The following is a 23,589-nucleotide window of genomic DNA, read 5'->3' on the forward strand; positions in this document are numbered from 1 at the left end:
GTCAGTGCTTCGGGGATTTACCGCTGGCTCTTATAGTGGTTAAACACGAGACATAATTCAAGTTTGAGTACATAGAACGGGCAATCTTTGGTCTTATTAATCTATTATTTGTTCCAGAGCAAGTCGAATTGTGCTTTGTTAAATCTGATAATAATTAATGTTACCTTACATCCTTGTATAGCATATTGGCTACAACTAGACGGGACATATCAGACTCTTCTCCGCTCTTCAAATACGTAAAACATTAAACTTTATAAACATAGGGTTTTTTGAGTAAAGAAAACGCTTTACAATTTTTTTTTTCAAACATTAGATCTTTATTTACCTTTGCATTGCATAGAGGAGATGTCCAAACTGCATGCGCACTTCCTTCAGGAGGTGAGGCAGATTAATGAGGTTTGACTGACAGTTTGAGGATCCAATGGAGTTAGGAGGTTTTGTCACAAGCTCTTTAAAATCCTTTTCATTCGTTAAATATTTGTAAAACCCACATACAAGCATAAAAGGTGTCCTATAGTTTTTTTTTTTTAAATAACTAGTGCTTTATGTTTGACTGAACTGTACAATTGTGCTTATTTGTTGTTAAATAAATATTATAATAGCCTACTCTCTCAGGCTCTCTCTCTCTCTCTCTAATACTGTACAAAATTTAATGTGTTTCAATGAAGCGACTCAACGTTCCTTCGTTACTAGTTCTAAAGTGACGTTTTAGAATTAGTAACGGAGGCTTGGTCCAACTGCCAACCTGAGATTTGAATCCATGGCGGAAGGAAGTAGTGCTGCACAAAAGAGGGTTTTAAAGACGTTGTTGTTTTTATTTATTTACACACTCGTGCCGTCGAACTGCTGTATAAACGCAATATCACACTCGTAGCCGTGCGATATGGCTGTATATCAGCACGCTGTGATTACCTGCGGCCTCGTGCCTACGGACGAATCACAGCCGTGCTGATATACAGCCATATCGCACGGCTACGAGTGTGATATTGCTCATATATATCTATACTCTATTCGATCATTTGTAAGTGTGAAAACAACTGCCACAGGTAAGAGTACATTATTTATATATTTATTTATTTATTGAAGATTTATTTTTGGCATTTTATTGTATTCCAAAATATGTATTGTATTTATGAAGAAAAGGTGCAGCACCCAGTTTTATCGCTATTGCCTCAGTGGTGTTCAGTGTCTTTGGGTGGATTAGGACTGTTTGTGATTTGGTCTTAGTGACATATGAGTCCTCTTGACTATTCCTAACGTTTCACAGATTTAGGAGCTAGTTTTAGAGCTAAAATACTTTGTGAAATATTCTTAGAGCAAAAATTTAGGACTCCTAAAAGTAGGACTGACACCCATTATTTTTTAGCCTGACGTGGTCATACTCAATTCTAGTTCGAATATGAGTCTGATACTGCTCCATTGGGCTTTGATTATGGGGGCGTATTTCAACCGATCCAGGAAAGACCTCAATTGGATAGACCTACAACCAATCAGAGCTACAGAGTAAGTGACGTATGTTGAGCGACGCATAGTTGTCAACAGAACTCTTCTTAGCGACCATCGGGGCCAGCTGATAAATCAAACTTTTGCCGAATCCCGTAGGAAGGACGGCAAAGACATCTTTCCCATCGACAAATGCCTTGATCGCGGTCCTCTGTTCCTCTTTTAAAATTAATGCGCTGTCGATATCTTCTATAACGGACGCGATGGTGGAATCTACACATCTCAGTTCTTCAACAACAGCCATCATTGACCTTTCGCAAAGACTCGCCCCCCTTAGTTACTGTTGCTTTGTCCGACAAGCTGTGGCGCTGTCACGCCACACAGAGTGGAAAATACATCGCGGAGCAAAGAGGAAACTGACAACACATCGACAGACGAGACAGAGCAGGTTACTTATGATATTAAACAAAGTCCCAGCTTTCAAACTGTGTAGTTATTAAAAAAATTCAAACAATAAAAACCGTTTTGTGGCTCTTTAATGGGTTGTGACCATGATCGTGACAGATTGCTGTAGCGCCTCAGCTCAAGAGGCTCGTGAACCGATCATCTCTTACTACGAGTCCATTTATAGCATCAAATAAACATGAATGAACATGAGAATGAATGTTGTTTCAAACGCGGAAAGACGTCAATATGCACAATTTTTCAAGTTTAACTCCACCGATGTTAATCTTCTAACTCCTGACTGCTTTGTCGGACAAAATAGCGGATGCGGCGTTCTGATTGGTTAGATCGCTTGTCAATCAAACTCCCCAAGCGCTCTTTGATGACGTGGCTGATTACGTTTCTGGTGATAATCTGTCAATCATCGCCCTGACAATGTGATTGGTCCGAACAGTTTCTGTTCGGGCATAATTACTCCTCTACGGATCGAGTCCAGACCGAACTCCCCGACCTCAAAATGTTGTGGGCGGGGCTAAGTTCGGCTGGCATCCAGGCTAATTATTTTTAAGAGTTTCTCCTAAATCTGTGCCAAGTTAGGAGCTACTTTTAGCCTTAAAGGGATAGTTCACCCAAAAATGAAAATTTTATGTTTATCTGCTTGCCCCCAGCACATCCAAGATGTAGGTGTCTTTGTTTCTTCAGTAGAACACAAATTATGATTTTTACCTCCAACCGCTGCCGTCTGTCAGTCTTATAATGCCAGTGGATGGGAACTCGTACAATAAGAGTCTGAAACACTTCCATAGACAAATCCAAATTAAACCCTGCGGCTCGTGATGACACATTGATGTCCTAAGACACGAAACGATCGGTTTGTGTGAGAAACCGAACAGTATTTATATAATTTTTTACCTCTAAAACACCACAATGTCCAACTGCATTCATCACTCGATTCGTGAGGTCTGATCGCGCTCTGACAACGACAATGATGTCTCGCGCATATACTTCAATGAGCGCGAGACATCACTGCCACTGTCAGAGCGCGATCAGACATCACCAAGCGAATGCTGAAGGAAGTTGGACATAGTGGTGTATTAGAGGTAAAAATGATATAAATACTGTTTGGTTTCTCGCACAAACCGATCGTTTCGTGTCTTAGGACATCAATGTGTCGTCACGAGCCGCAGGGTTTAATTTGGATTTGTCTGTCGTGTTTTATTTACTCTTATAGTCCAAGTTCCCGCTGACTTGCATTATACCACTGACAGACGGCAGCGGTTGGAGTTAAAAATCATCATTTGTGTTCTACTGAAGAAACAAAGTCACCTACATCTTGGATGCTCTGGGGGTAAGCAGATAAACATCACATTTTCATTTTTGGGTGAACTATCCCTTTAAGATGTTTTGTGAATACGGCCCCAGGACCATATATTTCCATAATTTTCAAAATATTTATGGACTAGTAGTTCATAAGTAGTTTTGGCAGTAATGTTAATATTTGATTTTAATTCAATCCCTAAAACAGATGAAAAAACATATGGAAAGAATTAGAGCGTGTTATAGTCTGGCACCACATCACAAATGAAGAATCTATCACTATCTATTGCTCTGTCATTTCTTTTTAAAATACTTTAGGTTTAGACTAAGATATTATGGTTATAAATGTATAATGGCAAATGTCCCAATACAGCAATATTTGCCAACTGTTTACGATTGGATCCCTGGATATTAATCCAGGGATCAAACTATTTCAGATTGTAGTTCTCAGATTTTACTATCATTTACATTATTCATCAAACAATGTAATTCCTAATTGTGTGAGGAAAACACAACAAAACATTATAATTTGTTACAGCATATTTCAGACATCAGACGAGAGTAAATGTTTGTATGTTGTGAATGTTTTCATACTTCCCTTCAGTAATTTTACTCATCTATGAAAATGATCTATTATTATCCCCAGACTTACACTAGAACATGGTCAAACTTTTGACTCTTACAGCATTCCAAACCCATGTGACGCAGTGTTTTAATAATCATACAAATTTCAGCTCCACGATTTATTGAAGCTTTATTCCATAAAATGACAGGATTTAGTGTGTCGGACTTGAAGGTCACTACAAACTACTTACGGCTTGTATAATATTTTTGATTTGATTTAAACTTTGCAAACCACCTTAAGAGACTCAACCAACAAGCAACGCTGAATCTGCAGATGCGGACATCCAAGACCATGACCAATCAAGACCAGAGGTGTGGTCAAGAACAGACCCTCCAAGACCATTAAAGAGCCACCCAGCAAAACCCTCAGAATTAAAATGACTGGTCCGTGTTTGTGTCCTCACTACAGATTGTTAAATACCACCACCTGAAGCAGAGTTGCAGTTAATGAGATACAGAAATTAAGTGAGTAATTAAGTGATGATTGAGCATTATTGATGAACACCTGCTGTTAACATGAATCACTGAAGAGAAACAAGAACAGACAAAAGATAAACATAAACTTATAACTTTCTTCAGCCACAGCATTAGATAAAATCACCTGAAGATAAAAGAAGACATTAAATCTCTCAAGATCTCATCAGGGGAGGATTAAACAACTCCACAAACAGCATTGCAGCTTCATTTATTGCTAACAAGACTGATTATTTCATAATCAAACCTACACCTCATATTTAATAGAAAACACTTGTGTATAATGGATGTATACAGTGTATATATGTCAGTGATGTATAGTTTTTTTTTTATAGTTGTGTGTGTGTGTGTGTGTGTGTGTGTGTGTGTATCTATTTTGTCACCTGTTGGAGTTTGAGCTCATTGCCACTGTCTAATCCAGTTTGCTTAGTCTGGGACACTTAATATTCAACAATATAACTGATCCGCCTGCATTGACACTATTGTATGAGAATTGAAATGTGCTGGACAATGACATCACCTTTCTTCAGAGCTGCTGTATAGATGAAATAAACTAAATTAATAACAGATGATTTTTACAACAGAGTTGAATCAACTGACTTAAGCTGAACAATGACACTATTTTCTTCTAGAGCTGTTTCAGCTGAAACAAAGTTTGTTGCATAATTTTACTGAAACAATCATTGTAAAAATCACTATATACACATGAATTCTGGTTGTTCCAGATCAACATATTAAATATTTAGTTTGATTTCTACAAAAAATTAATTTTTTCTCTTTACTCATTCTCATATATAAATTTGCCTGATTCTTTGACTGGAATTATGTATATATGTTTAAACTATTTAAATCATTGTCTATTCCACTGTTACCCCTGGCCAATTCTATATAGTCTTTTAGTTCCTCTCTTGTTTTTTGTATTTCCTTCTGGACATTGCAAAGCTCATTGTGTGTTCTCCTCATCTCTGCAATGGATTTAAGTACACTGGATTTGACCTTTTCTGGATCATCTACTTTTCCCTGTCTCATCTGGTGAATGTCTACAGAATCCATCACTATGAAGGCAACATCAAGTATGACTAACAGTCCACTTAACACTCCTGAGACTGCTTCTGCTACAACTCGCCCTACTCTTGCAGTCTGAGTAGCAATTCTGCTAACATTTGCCAACAGACCCAAATTCATGAGTTGTGTGGCACACAAAACATTCCTTCTGTCTAAATTGCATGATATTTGCACATTGTCAAAAGCTGAGCTGCCGAAAAAAACACTGAACTTTGTGATTTTTCTCAGTACCCTTCTTAGTGTATTCAGTGGTGTGAGAATTGGTTCGCTTACAGATTTATACTTCTGCTGAATTTGTTCAAGACTCTCTCTGAATGATTTTTGCTGTACAGTGTTAGTAATGGTGGATGCAGCACCTGTTACTCCACCTGCAACTCCTACTCCAACACCAACACCAGTAACAATCAGAGACGCCCCAAGAGTGAACGGTGCCAAAATTAAACCAACTAATGCAGTGATTCCTCCAGCTGCTCCGATCACCGAACCTGACAGACTCCCCGCTGTGGCGCTGTAATGTGCAGACTCCATCGAATCTGTTATTCTTCCCCACTCACTAACTAAAACCTCAATGTCTTTATAGTGCTTGTTGTAGGCCTCATCAAAGGCAGTGATAGACTTAACAAAACTCTGTATTAGTGCCTCTGGAGTTCTGCTGTTTCTGTCTACTGCATCTGTCAGGAACGGTTTAGCTAGAATCTCTTCAGCTGAAGGTCTGTCTTTACGGTCACAACTGAGCATTTGACTGATTAATTCCCGAAGTTCCTCTGAGTATCTCTCTGAGATGGGAGGGGGGTTTCCTGTCATACTGACAGCATGAAGTATGTGGCGCTGCATGTTATCGGCCTGTGGAGGAAAAAATTAAAATAAGAATCTGCTTAGTGTCAATAGGGGTTGAAGAAAAAAAAAGGGAAAATAAAAGTGCTGGATATGACTACAAGCAGTTTAAAATGAAAAAAAAGGAGCGATATTGCCTACGCCTGATCTACAATCCTGATCATGGAGGCCCACTGTCCAGCAGCTCAGCTCAGCTCCAACCCCAATTAAACACACCTGAACCAGATAATCAATGATTTTCTTTCATCTTCATGGTATTCTGACACAAATTAAGATATTATGATGAAATCTGAGAGGTATCTGACTCGTCCATAGCAATTTAACCAAAACTTTCAGGTCTGGACCTTGGTGTTGGTTAAATTGCTACCTATGGATGAGAATATACCTCTCGGATTTCATCAAAAATATCTTAATTTGTGTTATGAAGATGAACGAAGGTTTTACAGGTGTGGAACGACATGAGGGTGAGTAATTAATGACAGTATTTTTATTTTTGGGTGAACTAACCCTTTAACACTGGGGGTTTTGCTGTGTACCATGAAAAAGCACTGAGCTCTGCATTTATAGATTATAAAGGTATATGAAACAAACCCATCAAGTAATATTTTTGTATTTTGCATTTGTATGATATAATTGTCACAGTTAAGCCGCCTTTCCACTGCACACGACAAACGACAGCCGTTGGACCGGAAGTCATTCATTTCCAATGGAGAGTAGTACGGGGGCTGCGTGGAGTTCCGATCATATGCGAATGCGGAAATTTCGGATCCGATTTGAGCTTCGGATGCGTTGAAATATTTGAACTTCTGCGGCTAGACCGTATGCGACCGGCCGACCGGATATGATGTATTCTAGTCAAAACGATGAGCACGAAGTTAGAATTACCAATATTTTAACACTTTAACGTTATTATATAAACACTATTTCTTTAAAATGGTGGTTATCAATAATTATGTAAAACAAAAAAGATATTTTATGATTATTAAATACATTTTTACGTTGAAGCTCTATAAAATCTACTACTATGTTTTTATTTCAGATGTATTGAGGGTCATTTGCTTTGTATGGATATATTCATAAATGCATTAACGTTACATTCATTAAAATCGTTCAGTTTACCATGGTGGTTGCTGGATTAGAATAAGCCGAGGGTAACGGTTGCTTCACTACCAATTTCAAAGTTCCGTGCGACTGCCGCTAGGGGGCGAAATGCGACAATTGGATGCGAATGTCGTGTGCAGTGGAAAGGCGGCTTTAGGCTCTTTAGTTCATTTTCATGGACTTTTAGTTTGTGTCTCTTCAATCACATGTCTCTTTTATTAAGTCCCCACCACAATCTGTCATTGTCATAGACAATGATTCAATTATTGCACTAGTCCTAAAGATTGCTATCTGTGTATTTTGTTCTTCAGATGGATATGAGGATGGGAACATGGAAACAGGCCATCCTCCGCCACACAATCCCCACCATGCAACCTTGCCTAGAGACTAGCCAGGCATGTGATGCCAGAGCCCACTGCAGACAGGGAGCTTTCATCTGCTGCGATGAATGATCCAGAGCCTGGGAGGAGAACAGCGCTGGCCATTGCCCCAGAGCCGAAATCCCACAATAAGTCTGAAGAGTATGTGATCTGAAACTATCTGTTCCTGTGGGAGTTTTGTGCATCTAGACAATGAGGACTGGTTGTTCGATTGGGAAACTAAGGTAATGCTCCCCAGCCTGCCCCTCTCCTGTGCTATCATCACTGCTGGTCCTGCCCAGCATAAAGCCTGTTTCATCACCCTGTACTGAGATTGTGTTGTTGTTGCTAATCCTGACCGGCCTCCCTCTCCTTCCTCCTCATCCAGATTCAGCCAGTCCTTCAGCCTCATGTTCACTGATTCCCTTCAACCCATCATCTCAACTAATGCCGAGCCACCGGTCCATGGGTTGCCAGCTTCGCCCAAGTAAGTCCTCCTCCGGCTGCTGGTCCCATAACTCCATCCGTCAACCTGTCACCTCCAACTTGGCTCCACCAGGCTCCCTTGTCCCTGCGGCTTCACCTTCGTCAACCATCACCCTGCCTGCGCCACAGACTCAAGAGCCTTCCACATTTTACCACCTTGGACATTTTTCACTGCAGCTACACCATGTATCACTTGGTCCTATTTGCTCTTTGTCTGTGCCTAGGGCTCTACTGTCAATGGCTTCTCCGTCTGTCGTCCTCTGGTTGTCATCAGCCAAGACTCCATCATGGCTCCTCCCTCTGTTGACTCCGTCATGGGCTTGTATCCTGGCTGTGCTCTGTTGTACCACCTGGCCACTCTTCCCATTCTCTCCTCCCTGGTCTCATCCACCATCATCACCACCACCACCCTTCACCAATCCTTCATCCACCTCCAGAACCTGCTCAGCCATTTTACATCACAACGCCTTCTCGGCGGAGAGCATTCTGTCACAGTTTAGTGTCATTTTCACAGAGTTTTTGTCTCTTCAGTCACACATCTCTTCTTTTTCTAAGTTCCCACCACAATCTGAACACGATTTGATCATCACACCTGTTAGTCCTGTTCATGAACTCTGTGTATTTAGTTCCTCAGTTTGATCTGTTCAGGGTCCTGTATGTGTGCACAACTTGTGGAGTTTACTCATTGTTTGGATTTCCTGATTTGAGTTATTTAATCAGTCTTTTATTATTTGACCCTTTTGGCATTTCATCATCATCGGACTAAAAACATTGAAAGTAATATGGAGTTTTTTTTTTTTTTTTTTAAATAAATAAATACTCACCCACACATTAAGCATGCAGAGATCATGGAGCAACCATCCCAATGACCATATATCACTAAAACAGACAATGCATGACAATGAAAATCAAGAACTATGTGTACACTGTAGAAAATGTTATCTGATATCTACTTAAATATGATTCCATGATTCATTTTTTCATTTAAGTGTATTGTACATAACTGTTACATTTTTAGACAACTAAAATAATCAACCTTATCAAGGAAATTCTCATTTTGATTACCATTTTATAATGCTGAACATATTAATATGTTATATACATTCAGTTATCCAAAAGCATACCTCTTGGAGTTATATTTCCTCTGATAAACTTCTGGGCTGACGTAGAGCCTTGCACCCACAACTGAAACCCCAGACTTACACTAGAACATGGTCAAACTTTTGACTCTTACAGCATTCCAAACCCATGTGACGCAGTGTTTTAATAATCATACAAATTTCAGCTCCACGATTTATTGAAGCTTTATTCCATAAAATGACAGGATTTAGTGTGTCGGACTTGAAGGTCACTACAAACTACTTACGGCTTGTATAATATTTTTGATTTGATTTAAACTTTGCAAACCACCTTAAGAGACTCAACCAACAAGCAACGCTGAATCTGCAGATGCGGACATCCAAGACCATGACCAATCAAGACCAGAGGTGTGGTCAAGAACAGACCCTCCAAGACCATTAAAGAGCCACCCAGCAAAACCCTCAGAATTAAAATGACTGGTCCGTGTTTGTGTCCTCACTACAGATTGTTAAATACCACCACCTGAAGCAGACTTGCAGTTAATGAGATACAGAAATTAAGTGAGTAATTAAGTGATGATTGAGCATTATTGATGAACACCTGCTGTTAACATGAATCACTGAAGAGAAACAAGAACAGACAAAAGATAAACATAAACTATAACTTTCTTCAGCCACAGCATTAGATAAAATCACCTGAAGATAAAAGAAGACATTAAATCTCTCAAGATCTCATCAGGGGAGGATTAAACAACTCCACAAACAGCATTGCAGCTTCATTTATTGCTAACAAGACTGATTATTTCATAATCAAACCTACACCTCATATTTAATAGAAAACACTTGTGTATAATGGATGTATACAGTGTATATATGTCAGTGATGTATAGTTTTTTTTTTATAGTTGTGTGTGTGTGTGTGTGTGTGTGTGTGTGTATCTATTTTGTCACCTGTTGGAGTTTGAGCTCATTGCCACTGTCTAATCCAGTTTGCTTAGTCTGGGACACTTAATATTCAACAATATAACTGATCCGCCTGCATTGACACTATTGTATGAGAATTGAAATGTGCTGGACAATGACATCACCTTTCTTCAGAGCTGCTGTATAGATGAAATAAACTAAATTAATAACAGATGATTTTTACAACAGAGTTGAATCAACTGACTTAAGCTGAACAATGACACTATTTTCTTCTAGAGCTGTTTCAGCTGAAACAAAGTTTGTTGCATAATTTTACTGAAACAATCATTGTAAAAATCACTATATACACATGAATTCTGGTTGTTCCAGATCAACATATTAAATATTTAGTTTGATTTCTACAAAAACTTAATTTTTTCTCTTTACTCATTCTCATATATAAATTTGCCTGATTCTTTGACTGGAATTATGTATATATGTTTAAACTATTTAAATCATTGTCTATTCCACTGTTACCCCTGGCCAATTCTATATAGTCTTTTAGTTCCTCTCTTGTTTTTTGTATTTCCTTCTGGACATTGCAAAGCTCATTGTGTGTTCTCCTCATCTCTGCAATGGATTTAAGTACACTGGATTTGACCTTTTCTGGATCATCTACTTTTCCCTGTCTCATCTGGTGAATGTCTACAGAATCCATCACTATGAAGGCAACATCAAGTATGACTAACAGTCCACTTAACACTCCTGAGACTGCTTCTGCTACAACTCGCCCTACTCTTGCAGTCTGAGTAGCAATTCTGCTAACATTTGCCAACAGACCCAAATTCATGAGTTGTGTGGCACACAAAACATTCCTTCTGTCTAAATTGCATGATATTTGCACATTGTCAAAAGCTGAGCTGCCGAAAAAAACACTGAACTTTGTGATTTTTCTCAGTACCCTTCTTAGTGTATTCAGTGGTGTGAGAATTGGTTCGCTTACAGATTTATACTTCTGCTGAATTTGTTCAAGACTCTCTCTGAATGATTTTTGCTGTACAGTGTTAGTAATGGTGGATGCAGCACCTGTTACTCCACCTGCAACTCCTACTCCAACACCAACACCAGTAACAATCAGAGACGCCCCAAGAGTGAACGGTGCCAAAATTAAACCAACTAATGCAGTGATTCCTCCAGCTGCTCCGATCACCGAACCTGACAGACTCCCCGCTGTGGCGCTGTAATGTGCAGACTCCATCGAATCTGTTATTCTTCCCCACTCACTAACTAAAACCTCAATGTCTTTATAGTGCTTGTTGTAGGCCTCATCAAAGGCAGTGATAGACTTAACAAAACTCTGTATTAGTGCCTCTGGAGTTCTGCTGTTTCTGTCTACTGCATCTGTCAGGAACGGTTTAGCTAGAATCTCTTCAGCTGAAGGTCTGTCTTTACGGTCACAACTGAGCATTTGACTGATTAATTCCCGAAGTTCCTCTGAGTATCTCTCTGAGATGGGAGGGGGGTTTCCTGTCATACTGACAGCATGAAGTATGTGGCGCTGCATGTTATCGGCCTGTGGAGGAAAAAATTAAAATAAGAATCTGCTTAGTGTCAATAGGGGTTGAAGAAAAAAAAAGGGAAAATAAAAGTGCTGGATATGACTACAAGCAGTTTAAAATGAAAAAAAAGGAGCGATATTGCCTACGCCTGATCTACAATCCTGATCATGGAGGCCCACTGTCCAGCAGCTCAGCTCAGCTCCAACCCCAATTAAACACACCTGAACCAGATAATCAATGATTTTCTTTCATCTTCATGGTATTCTGACACAAATTAAGATATTATGATGAAATCTGAGAGGTATCTGACTCGTCCATAGCAATTTAACCAAAACTTTCAGGTCTGGACCTTGGTGTTGGTTAAATTGCTACCTATGGATGAGAATATACCTCTCGGATTTCATCAAAAATATCTTAATTTGTGTTATGAAGATGAACGAAGGTTTTACAGGTGTGGAACGACATGAGGGTGAGTAATTAATGACAGTATTTTTATTTTTGGGTGAACTAACCCTTTAACACTGGGGGTTTTGCTGTGTACCATGAAAAAGCACTGAGCTCTGCATTTATAGATTATAAAGGTATATGAAACAAACCCATCAAGTAATATTTTTGTATTTTGCATTTGTATGATATAATTGTCACAGTTAAGCCGCCTTTCCACTGCACACGACAAACGACAGCCGTTGGACCGGAAGTCATTCATTTCCAATGGAGAGTAGTACGGGGGCTGCGTGGAGTTCCGATCATATGCGAATGCGGAAATTTCGGATCCGATTTGAGCTTCGGATGCGTTGAAATATTTGAACTTCTGCGGCTAGACCGTATGCGACCGGCCGACCGGATATGATGTATTCTAGTCAAAACGATGAGCACGAAGTTAGAATTACCAATATTTTAACACTTTAACGTTATTATATAAACACTATTTCTTTAAAATGGTGGTTATCAATAATTATGTAAAACAAAAAAGATATTTTATGATTATTAAATACATTTTTACGTTGAAGCTCTATAAAATCTACTACTATGTTTTTATTTCAGATGTATTGAGGGTCATTTGCTTTGTATGGATATATTCATAAATGCATTAACGTTACATTCATTAAAATCGTTCAGTTTACCATGGTGGTTGCTGGATTAGAATAAGCCGAGGGTAACGGTTGCTTCACTACCAATTTCAAAGTTCCGTGCGACTGCCGCTAGGGGCGAAATGCGACAATTGGATGCGAATGTCGTGTGCAGTGGAAAGGCGGCTTTAGGCTCTTTAGTTCATTTTCATGGACTTTTAGTTTGTGTCTCTTCAATCACATGTCTCTTTTATTAAGTCCCCACCACAATCTGTCATTGTCATAGACAATGATTCAATTATTGCACTAGTCCTAAAGATTGCTATCTGTGTATTTTGTTCTTCAGATGGATATGAGGATGGGAACATGGAAACAGGCCATCCTCCGCCACACAATCCCCACCATGCAGCCTTGCCTAGAGACTAGCCAGGCATGTGATGCCAGAGCCCACCGCAGACAGGGAGCTTTCATCTGCTGCGATGAATGATCCAGAGCCTGGGAGGAGAACAGCGCTGGCCATTGCCCCAGAGCCGAAATCCCACAATAAGTCTGAAGAGTATGTGATCTGAAACTATCTGTTCCTGTGGGAGTTTTGTGCATCTAGACAATGAGGACTGGTTGTTCGATTGGGAAACTAAGGTAATGCTCCCCAGCCTGCCCCTCTCCTGTGCTATCATCACTGCTGGTCCTGCCCAGCATAAAGCCTGTTTCATCACCCTGTACTGAGATTGTGTTGTTGTTGCTAATCCTGACCGGCCTCCCTCTCCTTCCTCCTCATCCAGATTCAGCCAGTCCTTCAGCCTCATGTTCACTGATTCCCTTCAACCCATCATCTCAACTAATGCCGAGCCACCGGTCCATGGGTTGCCAGCTTCGCCCAAGTAAGTCCTCCTCCGGCTGCTGGTCCCATAACTCCATCCGTCAACCTGTCACCTCCAACTTGGCTCCACCAGGCTCCCTTGTCCCTGCGGCTTCACCTTCGTCAACCATCACCCTGCCTGCGCCACAGACTCAAGAGCCTTCCACATTTTACCACCTTGGACATTTTTCACTGCAGCTACACCATGTATCACTTGGTCCTATTTGCTCTTTGTCTGTGCCTAGGGCTCTACTGTCAATGGCTTCTCCGTCTGTCGTCCTCTGGTTGTCATCAGCCAAGACTCCATCATGGCTCCTCCCTCTGTTGACTCCGTCATGGGCTTGTATCCTGGCTGTGCTCTGTTGTACCACCTGGCCACTCTTCCCATTCTCTCCTCCCTGGTCTCATCCACCATCATCACCACCACCACCCTTCACCAATCTTTCATCCACCTCCAGAACCTGCTCAGCCATTTTACATCACAACGCCTTCTCCTCGGAGAGCATTCTGTCACAGTTTAGTGTCATTTTCACAGAGTTTTTGTCTCTTCAGTCACACATCTCTTCTTTTTCTAAGTTCCCACCACAATCTGAACACGATTTGATCATCACACCTGTTAGTCCTGTTCATGAACTCTGTGTATTTAGTTCCTCAGTTTGATCTGTTCAGGGTCCTGTATGTGTGCACAACTTGTGGAGTTTACTCATTGTTTGGATTTCCTGATTTGAGTTATTTAATCAGTCTTTTATCATTTGACCCTTTTGGCATTTCATCATCATCGGACTAAAAACATGAAAGTAATATGGAGTTTTTTTTTTTTTTTTTAAATAAATAAATACTCACCCACACATTAAGCATGCAGAGATCATGGAGCAACCATCCCAATGACCATATATCACTAAAACAGACAATGCATGACAATGAAAATCAAGAACTATGTGTACACTGTAGAAAATGTTATGTGATATCTACTTAAATATGATTCCATGATTAATTTTTTCATTTAAGTGTATTGTACATAACTGTTACATTTTTAGACAACTAAAATAATCAACCTTATCAAGGAAATTCTCATTTTGATTACCATTTTATAATGCTGAACATATTAAAGATGCCCTAGAACTTTTTTAAAAAAACATGTAATATAAGTCTAAGGTGTCCCCTGAATGTGTCTGTGAAGTTTCAGCTCAAAATACCCCATAGATTTTTTTTAATTCATTTTTTTAACTGGCTATTTTGGGGCATCATTATAAATGAGCCGATTCAGGGCTACTGGCCCTTTAATTCTCCTGCTCCACGCCCACGGAGCTCGGGCTTGCCTTGAACAGTGCATAAACAAAGTTCACACAGCTAATATAACCCTCAAATGGATCTTTACAAAGTGTTCGTCATGCATGTGGCATGCATGCATCGGATTATGTGAGTATTGTATACTGTTATATTGTTTACATTTGATTCTGAATGAGTTTGAGGCTGTGCTCCGTGGCTAACGGCTAATGCTACACTGTTGGAGAGATTTATAAAGAATGATGTTGTGTTTATGCATTATACAGACTGAAAGTGTTTAACAAATGAAAATAGCGACGGCTCTCTTGTCTCTGTGAATACAGTAAGAAACGATGGTAACTTTAACCACATTTAACAGTACATTAGCAACATGCTAACGAAACATTTAGAAAGACAATTTGCAAATATCACTAAAAATATCATGTAATCATGGATCATGTCAGTTATTATTGCTCCATCTGCCATTTTTCGCTGTTGTTCTTGCTTGCTTACCTAGTCTGTTGATTCAGCTCTGCACAGATCCAGACGTTACTGGCTGCCCTTGTCTAATGCCTTTCATAATGTTGGGAACATGGGCTGGCATATGCAAATATTGGGGGCATACACCCCGATTGTTACGTAATAGCCGGTGTTATGTTGAGATTCGCCTGTTCTTCGGAGGTCTTTTAAACAAATGAGATTTATATAAGAAGGAGGAAACAATGGAGTTTGAGACTCACTGTATGTCATTTCCATGTACTGAACTCTTGTTATTTGACTATGCCAAGATAAATTCAATTTTTCATTCGAGGGCACCTTTAAAATTTTATATACATTCAGGTATCCAAAAGCATACCTCTTGGAGTTATATTTCCTCTGATAAACTTCTGGGCTGACGTAGAGCCTTGCACCCACAACTGAATTAGCATAATCATCAGCTCTGCAAAGGAAAAACAATGTAAACTCAAATCTATAACAGTCCAGGACTTTTGCTTTTGGCCAAGAATTTTTCATTTTGTTCCCATTACTGCTTTTTGTTTACCTTTCCAATGCTGTTGAGCATCCAAAATCTCCTAGATTGATGTAACCATCTTCAGTCAGAAAGACGTTCTACAATGAAACCAGAAATCTCAGAAATCTCATGAGTCTTACAGATTTGACTTTGTGATAATGATTTATTGAGCTTTATCAGTGCATACCTGAGGTTTAATATCTCTATGAATAATTTTCTTCTCATGGAGATACTTCAGAGCCAGACAAATCTGAACCAGCCAGTCGAGGATCTACACACATGGAGAAATTCCCAGTGTGTGAGTCAGTGATTGTGTGTGTCCTGGTTTTCCCGTACATTATTATCCCTATATTTTGACCTTGCGGGGACATTTTTTGGTCTCCATGAGGAAACAAGCCTATAAATCATGCATAATTATATTTTTTTGAGAATCTAACAATGCAGAACAGTTTTGTGTGGTGGGTAGGTTTAGGGGGAGGGTTAGTATAATGGGAGAGAATACACAGTTTGTAAAGTATAAAAAACATTACATCTAAATGTCCCCATAAAACGTGTGTGTGTTGTATTAATGTCGCCACAAAGATTGTATTTTTTGTCATATCATACTTAATCATGTTTTTCAATCCAAAATGTTGTAAAGTTTCATGTGAGGGTTGATAGAGAATAATGTATATGTCTGCATAAGAAACTCACCTGTTTTTCTTCAAAAAAACGTTCTTCTTTCTGCGTTTCCATGATTTTGTGAAAGGATCACCTCCTTCACAATACTCCATCACAATATAAATGCGTCCTGCTTCTTTATCTAAATAAATTAACATCCAGTTCAGAGAATAATTTAACTCTGAATGTATTAAAATAGCTTCATTTTCCAAAAGCTATACTGATGTTTTTTGTTAAGCTAATTGTTCTTCAGTTCGCTATTTGGAACAAAGGAACTTTAGTGTAAAAAGAAAAAAACCTTCAAATGAATTCACATAAGTGACAATATATCCAAAGTTCAGAGTTTTCAGGATCTCAACTTCCTTTCTGACAGTATCCTAGCTCCTCTCCCTAAAAGGAAGAAAGAGAAAAAAACCTTCCATTTAAGCAACACTCTTATTGGAGAGAAAAAGATGTCACTTCTGTGCTAAGTACTTCAGTAAGATTCAGAAAATGCTTACATCTCTGGAATTCATCTGTTTGATCACATAAAGATCTCCATCTGTGTCTTTCACCAGAAATGCTATTCCTGAAGCTCCTCGTCCAAGTTCTTCCTTCATGGTGTATCCATGTTCTTTTAGCACCTCTATAATCAAGTTTTAGATTAATTTCCATCACTAGAGATAAGAGAACCAACGATTTTCCAAACTTTGAATCAACTGTAACAAGTTAAACTTTTCTTTCTTTAAGTCTCCTTGTTATCACGGGGTTCTATTAGGTTAGTGTTGGTCAGTATATCTTAACATTATCAATTTAATAAAACATGTACAAAGCATAAGACATTCACTGTGCAATGCATGTATGAACAAAATTCCTTCCAAACACATACACTCCTCATAACTCCAAGGATAACATGAATTGAGTCCTTAAATCAAAAAGGGCCTTAAACAGAGCCTACAAAGTCCCATAAAGCACCAACAATCAGAGTCCCAAAAAAGCAGTCCAAAAAAGTAACCCAAAAAAGCAGTCCAAAAAAGCAGTTCAAAAAGGCAGTCCAAAAAAGCAGTCCAAAAAAGCAGTTCAAAAAGGCAGTCCAAAAAAGTAACCCAAAAAAGCAGGATAATCCAAGCAAAAAAGGAAACTTGTATGCAGCAGAAAAAGTAAAAACAAACCCCAACGGTCTCACCCACATTAGCTTCTCAGGGATTCTCTGGGCTCCTAAGGCAATACCTCTGAGGAAAAGGAAAACAGTCCCACAATGATCCCAAAAAGAGAAAAAGGAGATAATCCACTGGAAAGGGGCACTCCTTTGTTAGCCTGTCTTCCAGGCATGCCGCCTCATGAGCCACCACAGCCTTTAAAATGGCCGCCTCTCCTCTTACACAGAGGCCTTTCACAATAAGAGTCCTTGCTTTCCCCATCACATTCCCTGCCCCACAGATAATGTCAAATAGTTTACCAAACACATAAACAAATAAATAATCATCAAAACATGAAAACATTGATTGGAAAATGTTTTCTCTTTTATGGAGGTATCACACAACTGCACCAATTGCTTTGCAAAATTATTATTAGGGGTTCAAGCATGTAGCGCTGAAACCCTATTGTAATTGTTAAATTTTCCAAGGATCAGCATTCTCCCCTAAAAGTAATCGGGCAGACCAAACCGTAAGTCGTAGAAACGTAAAACTTTGAGGGCTGGTAGTACTCATACCGCCTACAACGCCACCAAGGCTCGCCCCGATCGGCCTGACGGGGGCGCTACAGCAGTCAAAAAACGGTCACTTGTGTGTTATATTGATGTAATCCTTGGCTCAAGGCGGACAAGATGCATGTCTCGGATTCGCTCATGAATTTTCGGCTATTTTGGGTTTTTTGAAAAACCTACTTTTGCAAACTCGTCCTAGGTTTTTCGCCCAATCAGAACTAAACCAGTGCAGAAATGTTCCCTGGAGTCTGATTATCAAAAAAAAAGTTGAAATTTTGATTCATGGTCGTTAAGGAGCGCCAAAATGAACAATAAGGGCGGAGCCACTTAAATGGCTATAACTCAAGAACGAAACGAGATATTTGCACCAAACTCGGTACCCATGTGTAGGGGCTCAGTCTTTGGTCACGATAAAAAAAATCGATTGAACACTAGGTGGCGCTATAACTTGAAAAAAAACATGAAAACAGCTGTAACTATGCAAGCGTTAGTCCAATTGACTTGAAATTTGGCATGAAGTGTCTTGGTCCATGGGGGCATGATAGTCTATGAGGACATTGGTGTATCTCAAAAAACATGGCCGCCATCGGCCAGTGAAGTTTGAGCACCTGTTAGAGAAGTTGAACAGAGGTCGATCAGAACGAAACTTGGTGGGCATGATCGACTCATGGTCCTAGAGGTCTGTGAGAATTTTGAAAGAAATAGGCCACTAGTTGGCGCTAATGAGTTTTACGGCTCAGCAATCACGTGGTTTTTCACAAATCCACACAATAGGCATATAATTTGATAGATCTCCTCATTCTGAACAACTTTGCCTCAAGAACCAATGCTGTCAAACAGTTCATTAATTATTCGCAAACACGTGAAAAACCTACTTTTGCAAACTAGTCCTAGATGTTTCGCCCGATCGGAACGAAACCAGTCTAGGACAATTCTTTGGGCTCTCTAGTTAAAAAACTATAAAAAAAAAGTTGATCTTTAACCTTTGGGTCACTATAACTGGGTCATTTAGAAAATAGGCGTGGCTAAATATATCCAAAAGCCTATAAAGCCTAAATGAAAACTCACAACTTCATGGAATAAGGGGAGCACTACAGCAATACTCTAAAAAGCATGCCAACTTTTATGGAGATCGGACCATTGGTGGCGCTATAACTGTTAAAAAGGTGTAAAAATGCTGTACTTCTACATGGCAAATCCCATGAAATGGCCGAAAGTGGCCCTCTTCCTGCCTGATTTGCAACAACTTCACAAAATAGGTGTGCGCGTGGATGTGATCTAAAGAAGCATGGAAACTTTTATGGACATCAGGCCATTGGTGGCACTTCACTGCATAAATGTGAAAAAGGCTATATTACTATCGAAATTAATTTAAAGACCGAAAAATGCTCTGCTTCTTAACTTTTATGAATTTCTATGAGATCGGACCATAATTTTTATGAAGATGGACCATGGTAACGCTATAACTGTTAAAAAGCTTTAAAATCCATATATTTTCAATGGTCATTTGCCTGTTTTGGCTGAAATTTGTCAGTTCCTTCCATGATTTAGGTGGTTATATGCTTGCTAAATAAAACTTAATATCTTTTTTGGCATATGTGCTTAAAAGGCGTTAAATGCTTGAACCCCGGTAAATGCTGCTCGCAGCTTTAATTATTATTATTATTTGAAGCACTCAAAACACCTGCTGGTCAAAACTGTGTGAATGCAATGAAAACTCAGTCCAAACATGTGTAATATATTAAATGCAATCAACACAAAATACTATTGCTATTATTTTTCAATCATTTATTTGTGGGGTTTCTTTTTTGTGTTTATGGGGTGTAGTTTACTAGGCTGATAGGAGACAATTAACTATTCGTTCACGATAATTCCAGATCCAATTATTTGTGTATCCAGACTAAATCTGATCTAGATGATTGACCTTCCACTTCAGTTTGTCCTGTGGCATAAACATACAAGTATAGTCATACATGTAAGTTATAAGAAATTTGTTAATACTTAAAACATGAAAAAAGGGGCATTTTCAGTCCTCCTCTGACTCTGGTCTACCATTGCCATCAGATTGTGGTTTCTATGGGAGATTTGATGCTTTATGCTCCTAGCATAAACTGATGTTGTTTAAATTGAGTGTGAAGTTTATACTCACTGATCACGCCAGGAGAAATGTTCAGGCTGGGATCTGATATACTGCTGTCAGCACTGCCGTCTGAGAGTCTGTGATACTGAGCCATCTTTAGAGGAAAAATACTACATCTTAATGAAGTATCCATGATATTTACATTTGAAATATTATTGATTGAGACCTTTCAGTGTTCATTATGAATCCTGTAAGATCTCCTTATGAATCTTAATTCTGTCATATCTTGTTATTGAATGGCCAAACACTAAAGACAGAACTTGAAAGGTGTTTTTGTCCTGAAAATCTTGAAAGTTCTTAAGACAGGTCAGGGAATGTTGTAGCATTCAGGTTAACCCATTAGAAATGAGGGAGTGAAAAACTATTATAAACACACAAATCTGAAACATGTGGTCTTCAGTATAAGGCATCACTGCAGTCCAGATCTCATGTGATAACTGTGTCTTAACAGCCGATCTCATCAGATTTCACATCATCAGCACACTCTACACATTTCAGTTGGTTTCTGCCGCAGGAGCTGCTTCTGTCCTCTGCACTTCTCTTATTGTCTGGTTTGGATCAGATATCAAATCAGACCTCAAAAGACTACAGCTAACAATCTGGACTGCTGAGAGAATCATCACTACTGCCTTTCCCACCCTTCAGAAACAAGGAAGAGGGCTGGAAAAAACCACTCTGGACCTCACATCTAGACCACTTCTGCTATAAAACCAATCCCTTGTGTGTTTAAGCATAACTGACAATAAATCCCCATTCTGACACATCAGCTGCTGCAGATACACAAGCAAATGAAGCAAAGGCTTTTTACTACAGTATTTGTGACCCTGGAGCACAAAACCAGTCATAAGTTACACATATATTTGTAGCAATAGCCAACAATACGTAGTATAGGTCAAAATTATACATTTTTCTTTTATGACAAAAAAACATTAGGATATTAAGTAAAGATCATGTTCCATGAAGATATTTTGTAAATTTCCTACAATAAATATATCAAAAATGTATTTTTGTGAGTGGATATGCATTGTTAAGGACTTCATTTGGACAACTTTAAAGGTGAGTTTTTCAATATTTTTATTTTTATTTATTAATTTATTTATTTTTTGCACCCTCAGATTCTAGATTTTCAAATATCTCAGCTAAATATTGTCCTATCAATGGAAAGCTTATTTATTCAACTTTCAGATGATGTATAAATCTCAATTTAAAAAAACTGACCCTTATGACTGGTTTTGTGGTCCAGGGTCACATTTAGATCTGAAACATTAGGTCTTGATTTCTGTAAACAAGAACAACAAAAAGATCAGTCATTTTAATGTTGGTAAGCCTGTATGTTAAGGAAGTTTAAGCACTTCAGAAATGAGTTGACTGCATATTTCATCACCATTGAATTATGTCACTGTGGCATTTTTGTCAAAATTGAGTTATTCACATATTCGTATTCTGTGGCAATTTATTTACATTGTGATTTTTTTTTTTTTTTTTTTTTTTTTTTTTTAAGTTGTGTACATGTTACATTAATCTGTTGAAGTTCCTTCAATCCTTTTTATGTGATTCTATATACATTTAATTTATTGTAGGCAACATTTGTTTTATTTCACACACACACACACACACACACACACACAAAGGCTGAGTATCATATTTATATTGGTGTAAAATGACGCATCAGCAGCAGAAGGCCAATCATATATCCCTATGGAATCGTGTCAATAATATCTGGGAGACTGGGACTGAAACAGGTTCTGTAATATGGATGAACCACCAAACAAGTAATGTTTTAATCATTAAAGTTTATTAATTTTCCTCCTTGCTGTTCAGTCTGATCACAGAGAATATTTAGTGACAGTTACAGAGATCAATCACACTTAAGCAACATTAATTGTTCGAGCTGACAGATAAAACTGGCATAGTTTAAAATCTGTTATTTTGCTCTATTAAGAAGTCCTATAACATGAAACAGTAAAATGTCAGGTGTTTTAAAGCCACGCTACAACACAATGAACTCGTCGTTATCGAGACTTTTAACAACAAACCAGTTAACATGAAGTTTGCCCAGCTTTAATACAATTATGAAATCTTAAAATCCAAAACACAAAGGTAAATAAAGTACCAGAGCGCATAATCACGCGTAGCTACTAATAAAAAAAATAAAGCACTGACCACTTGGACAAATAGTTAACCTATAGACTTTGGTAAGTTTTCCAAATAAACCCTAATTAAAACAGTAAGTTATTTATTTATTTATTTTTTGGGGGATTTCGTTTTGGACATTTTTGAAATTACGATTAGGCTACATCGGGATTGTAAACTGTACACACACACACACACACACACACACACACACACACACACACACACACACACACACACACACACACATTCATAATGTTAACTAACATTATGTATTAATGTACTAGTACATTAATAGCATTACATACCTGAGCCTTGTTGCAGTCCGGATCGAACCTCGTGTGTTTTTATTGAGAAATAATGAATAAAACCTGAACACGCTAAAACAGATGAAATGTTTTCTTTACAGCGCGATGATAAAAACTGAAGTGCACTTAACACTGACCAAGCTGTCCACTGTAGTGTTAAAGCATGTGTGCAACATAAAATACTTACCTTTTTCTTTCTCTTATAGGCTATCTCTATGTCTCTATTTGAAGTACGCTGGATGGCTACTCATCTTTGGACTTTTTTCTTAAAGTCGTTTATACATTTGGGCAGCAAAACCTGTTTCTTTTGTCTCACTCTACAAAGCTTTCACTCCTCTAGCATTGTATTGCTTGCCCACCCGTTTGCAAAAAATCACGTGACTTAATGAACTCATGAAACAGCCAAGGTTGCTCGTTCAGGTGCATCTGATGGTTAATGGGCTTTAAGGGTGTTTTCTCCGGCATAACTTCTTTGACATTCGTTGTATAAAAGCAGTTCTGTAGTGACAAGTGAGTTTCACCGGTCCAAAGGAGGGTTGGGGAAAATAACGACCATCAACTGCCCTTTCGAGCGCAGTTTTCCCTTACAAAAATATCCTGTGGTAATCCTGTGGTACTGCAGCAGTACAACAGAATTTACCACACAATAAATGAGCAGAGTTAATTATGACAGAATTACATACTTTCTGTTGTACAGTACACAAGAATTTACCATAAATGTCATATGTGGTTTTTCTAATGTTTTTAAAGCATTAGAGCAGAGCAAA

The 23,589-nt window shown here is 38.7% G+C and overlaps 1 protein-coding gene and 1 pseudogene across 1 annotated transcript; both read right to left on the bottom strand.

The window, feature by feature from the left end:
- Positions 1–4,950: 4,950 nt before the first annotated feature.
- LOC125278821 (apolipoprotein L4-like) lies at positions 4,951–9,397 on the bottom strand. The gene is made up of 4 exons (XM_048208152.1): positions 9,382–9,397; positions 9,272–9,332; positions 8,972–9,026; positions 4,951–6,210 (listed from the first exon to the last, which is right to left on the bottom strand). Exons 1-4 carry the CDS (start codon positions 9,395–9,397, stop codon positions 5,125–5,127), a joined length of 1,218 nt encoding a protein of 405 aa, XP_048064109.1. The 3' UTR covers positions 4,951–5,124.
- A 1,044-nt stretch (positions 9,398–10,441) lies between these two features.
- LOC125278675 lies at positions 10,442–22,757 on the bottom strand (annotated as a pseudogene).
- Between the last annotated feature and the right edge of the window lie 832 nt (positions 22,758–23,589).

Source organism: Megalobrama amblycephala, linkage group LG11, assembly GCF_018812025.1.
Source record: "Megalobrama amblycephala isolate DHTTF-2021 linkage group LG11, ASM1881202v1, whole genome shotgun sequence".
Lineage (NCBI taxonomy): Eukaryota > Metazoa > Chordata > Actinopteri > Cypriniformes > Xenocyprididae > Megalobrama > Megalobrama amblycephala.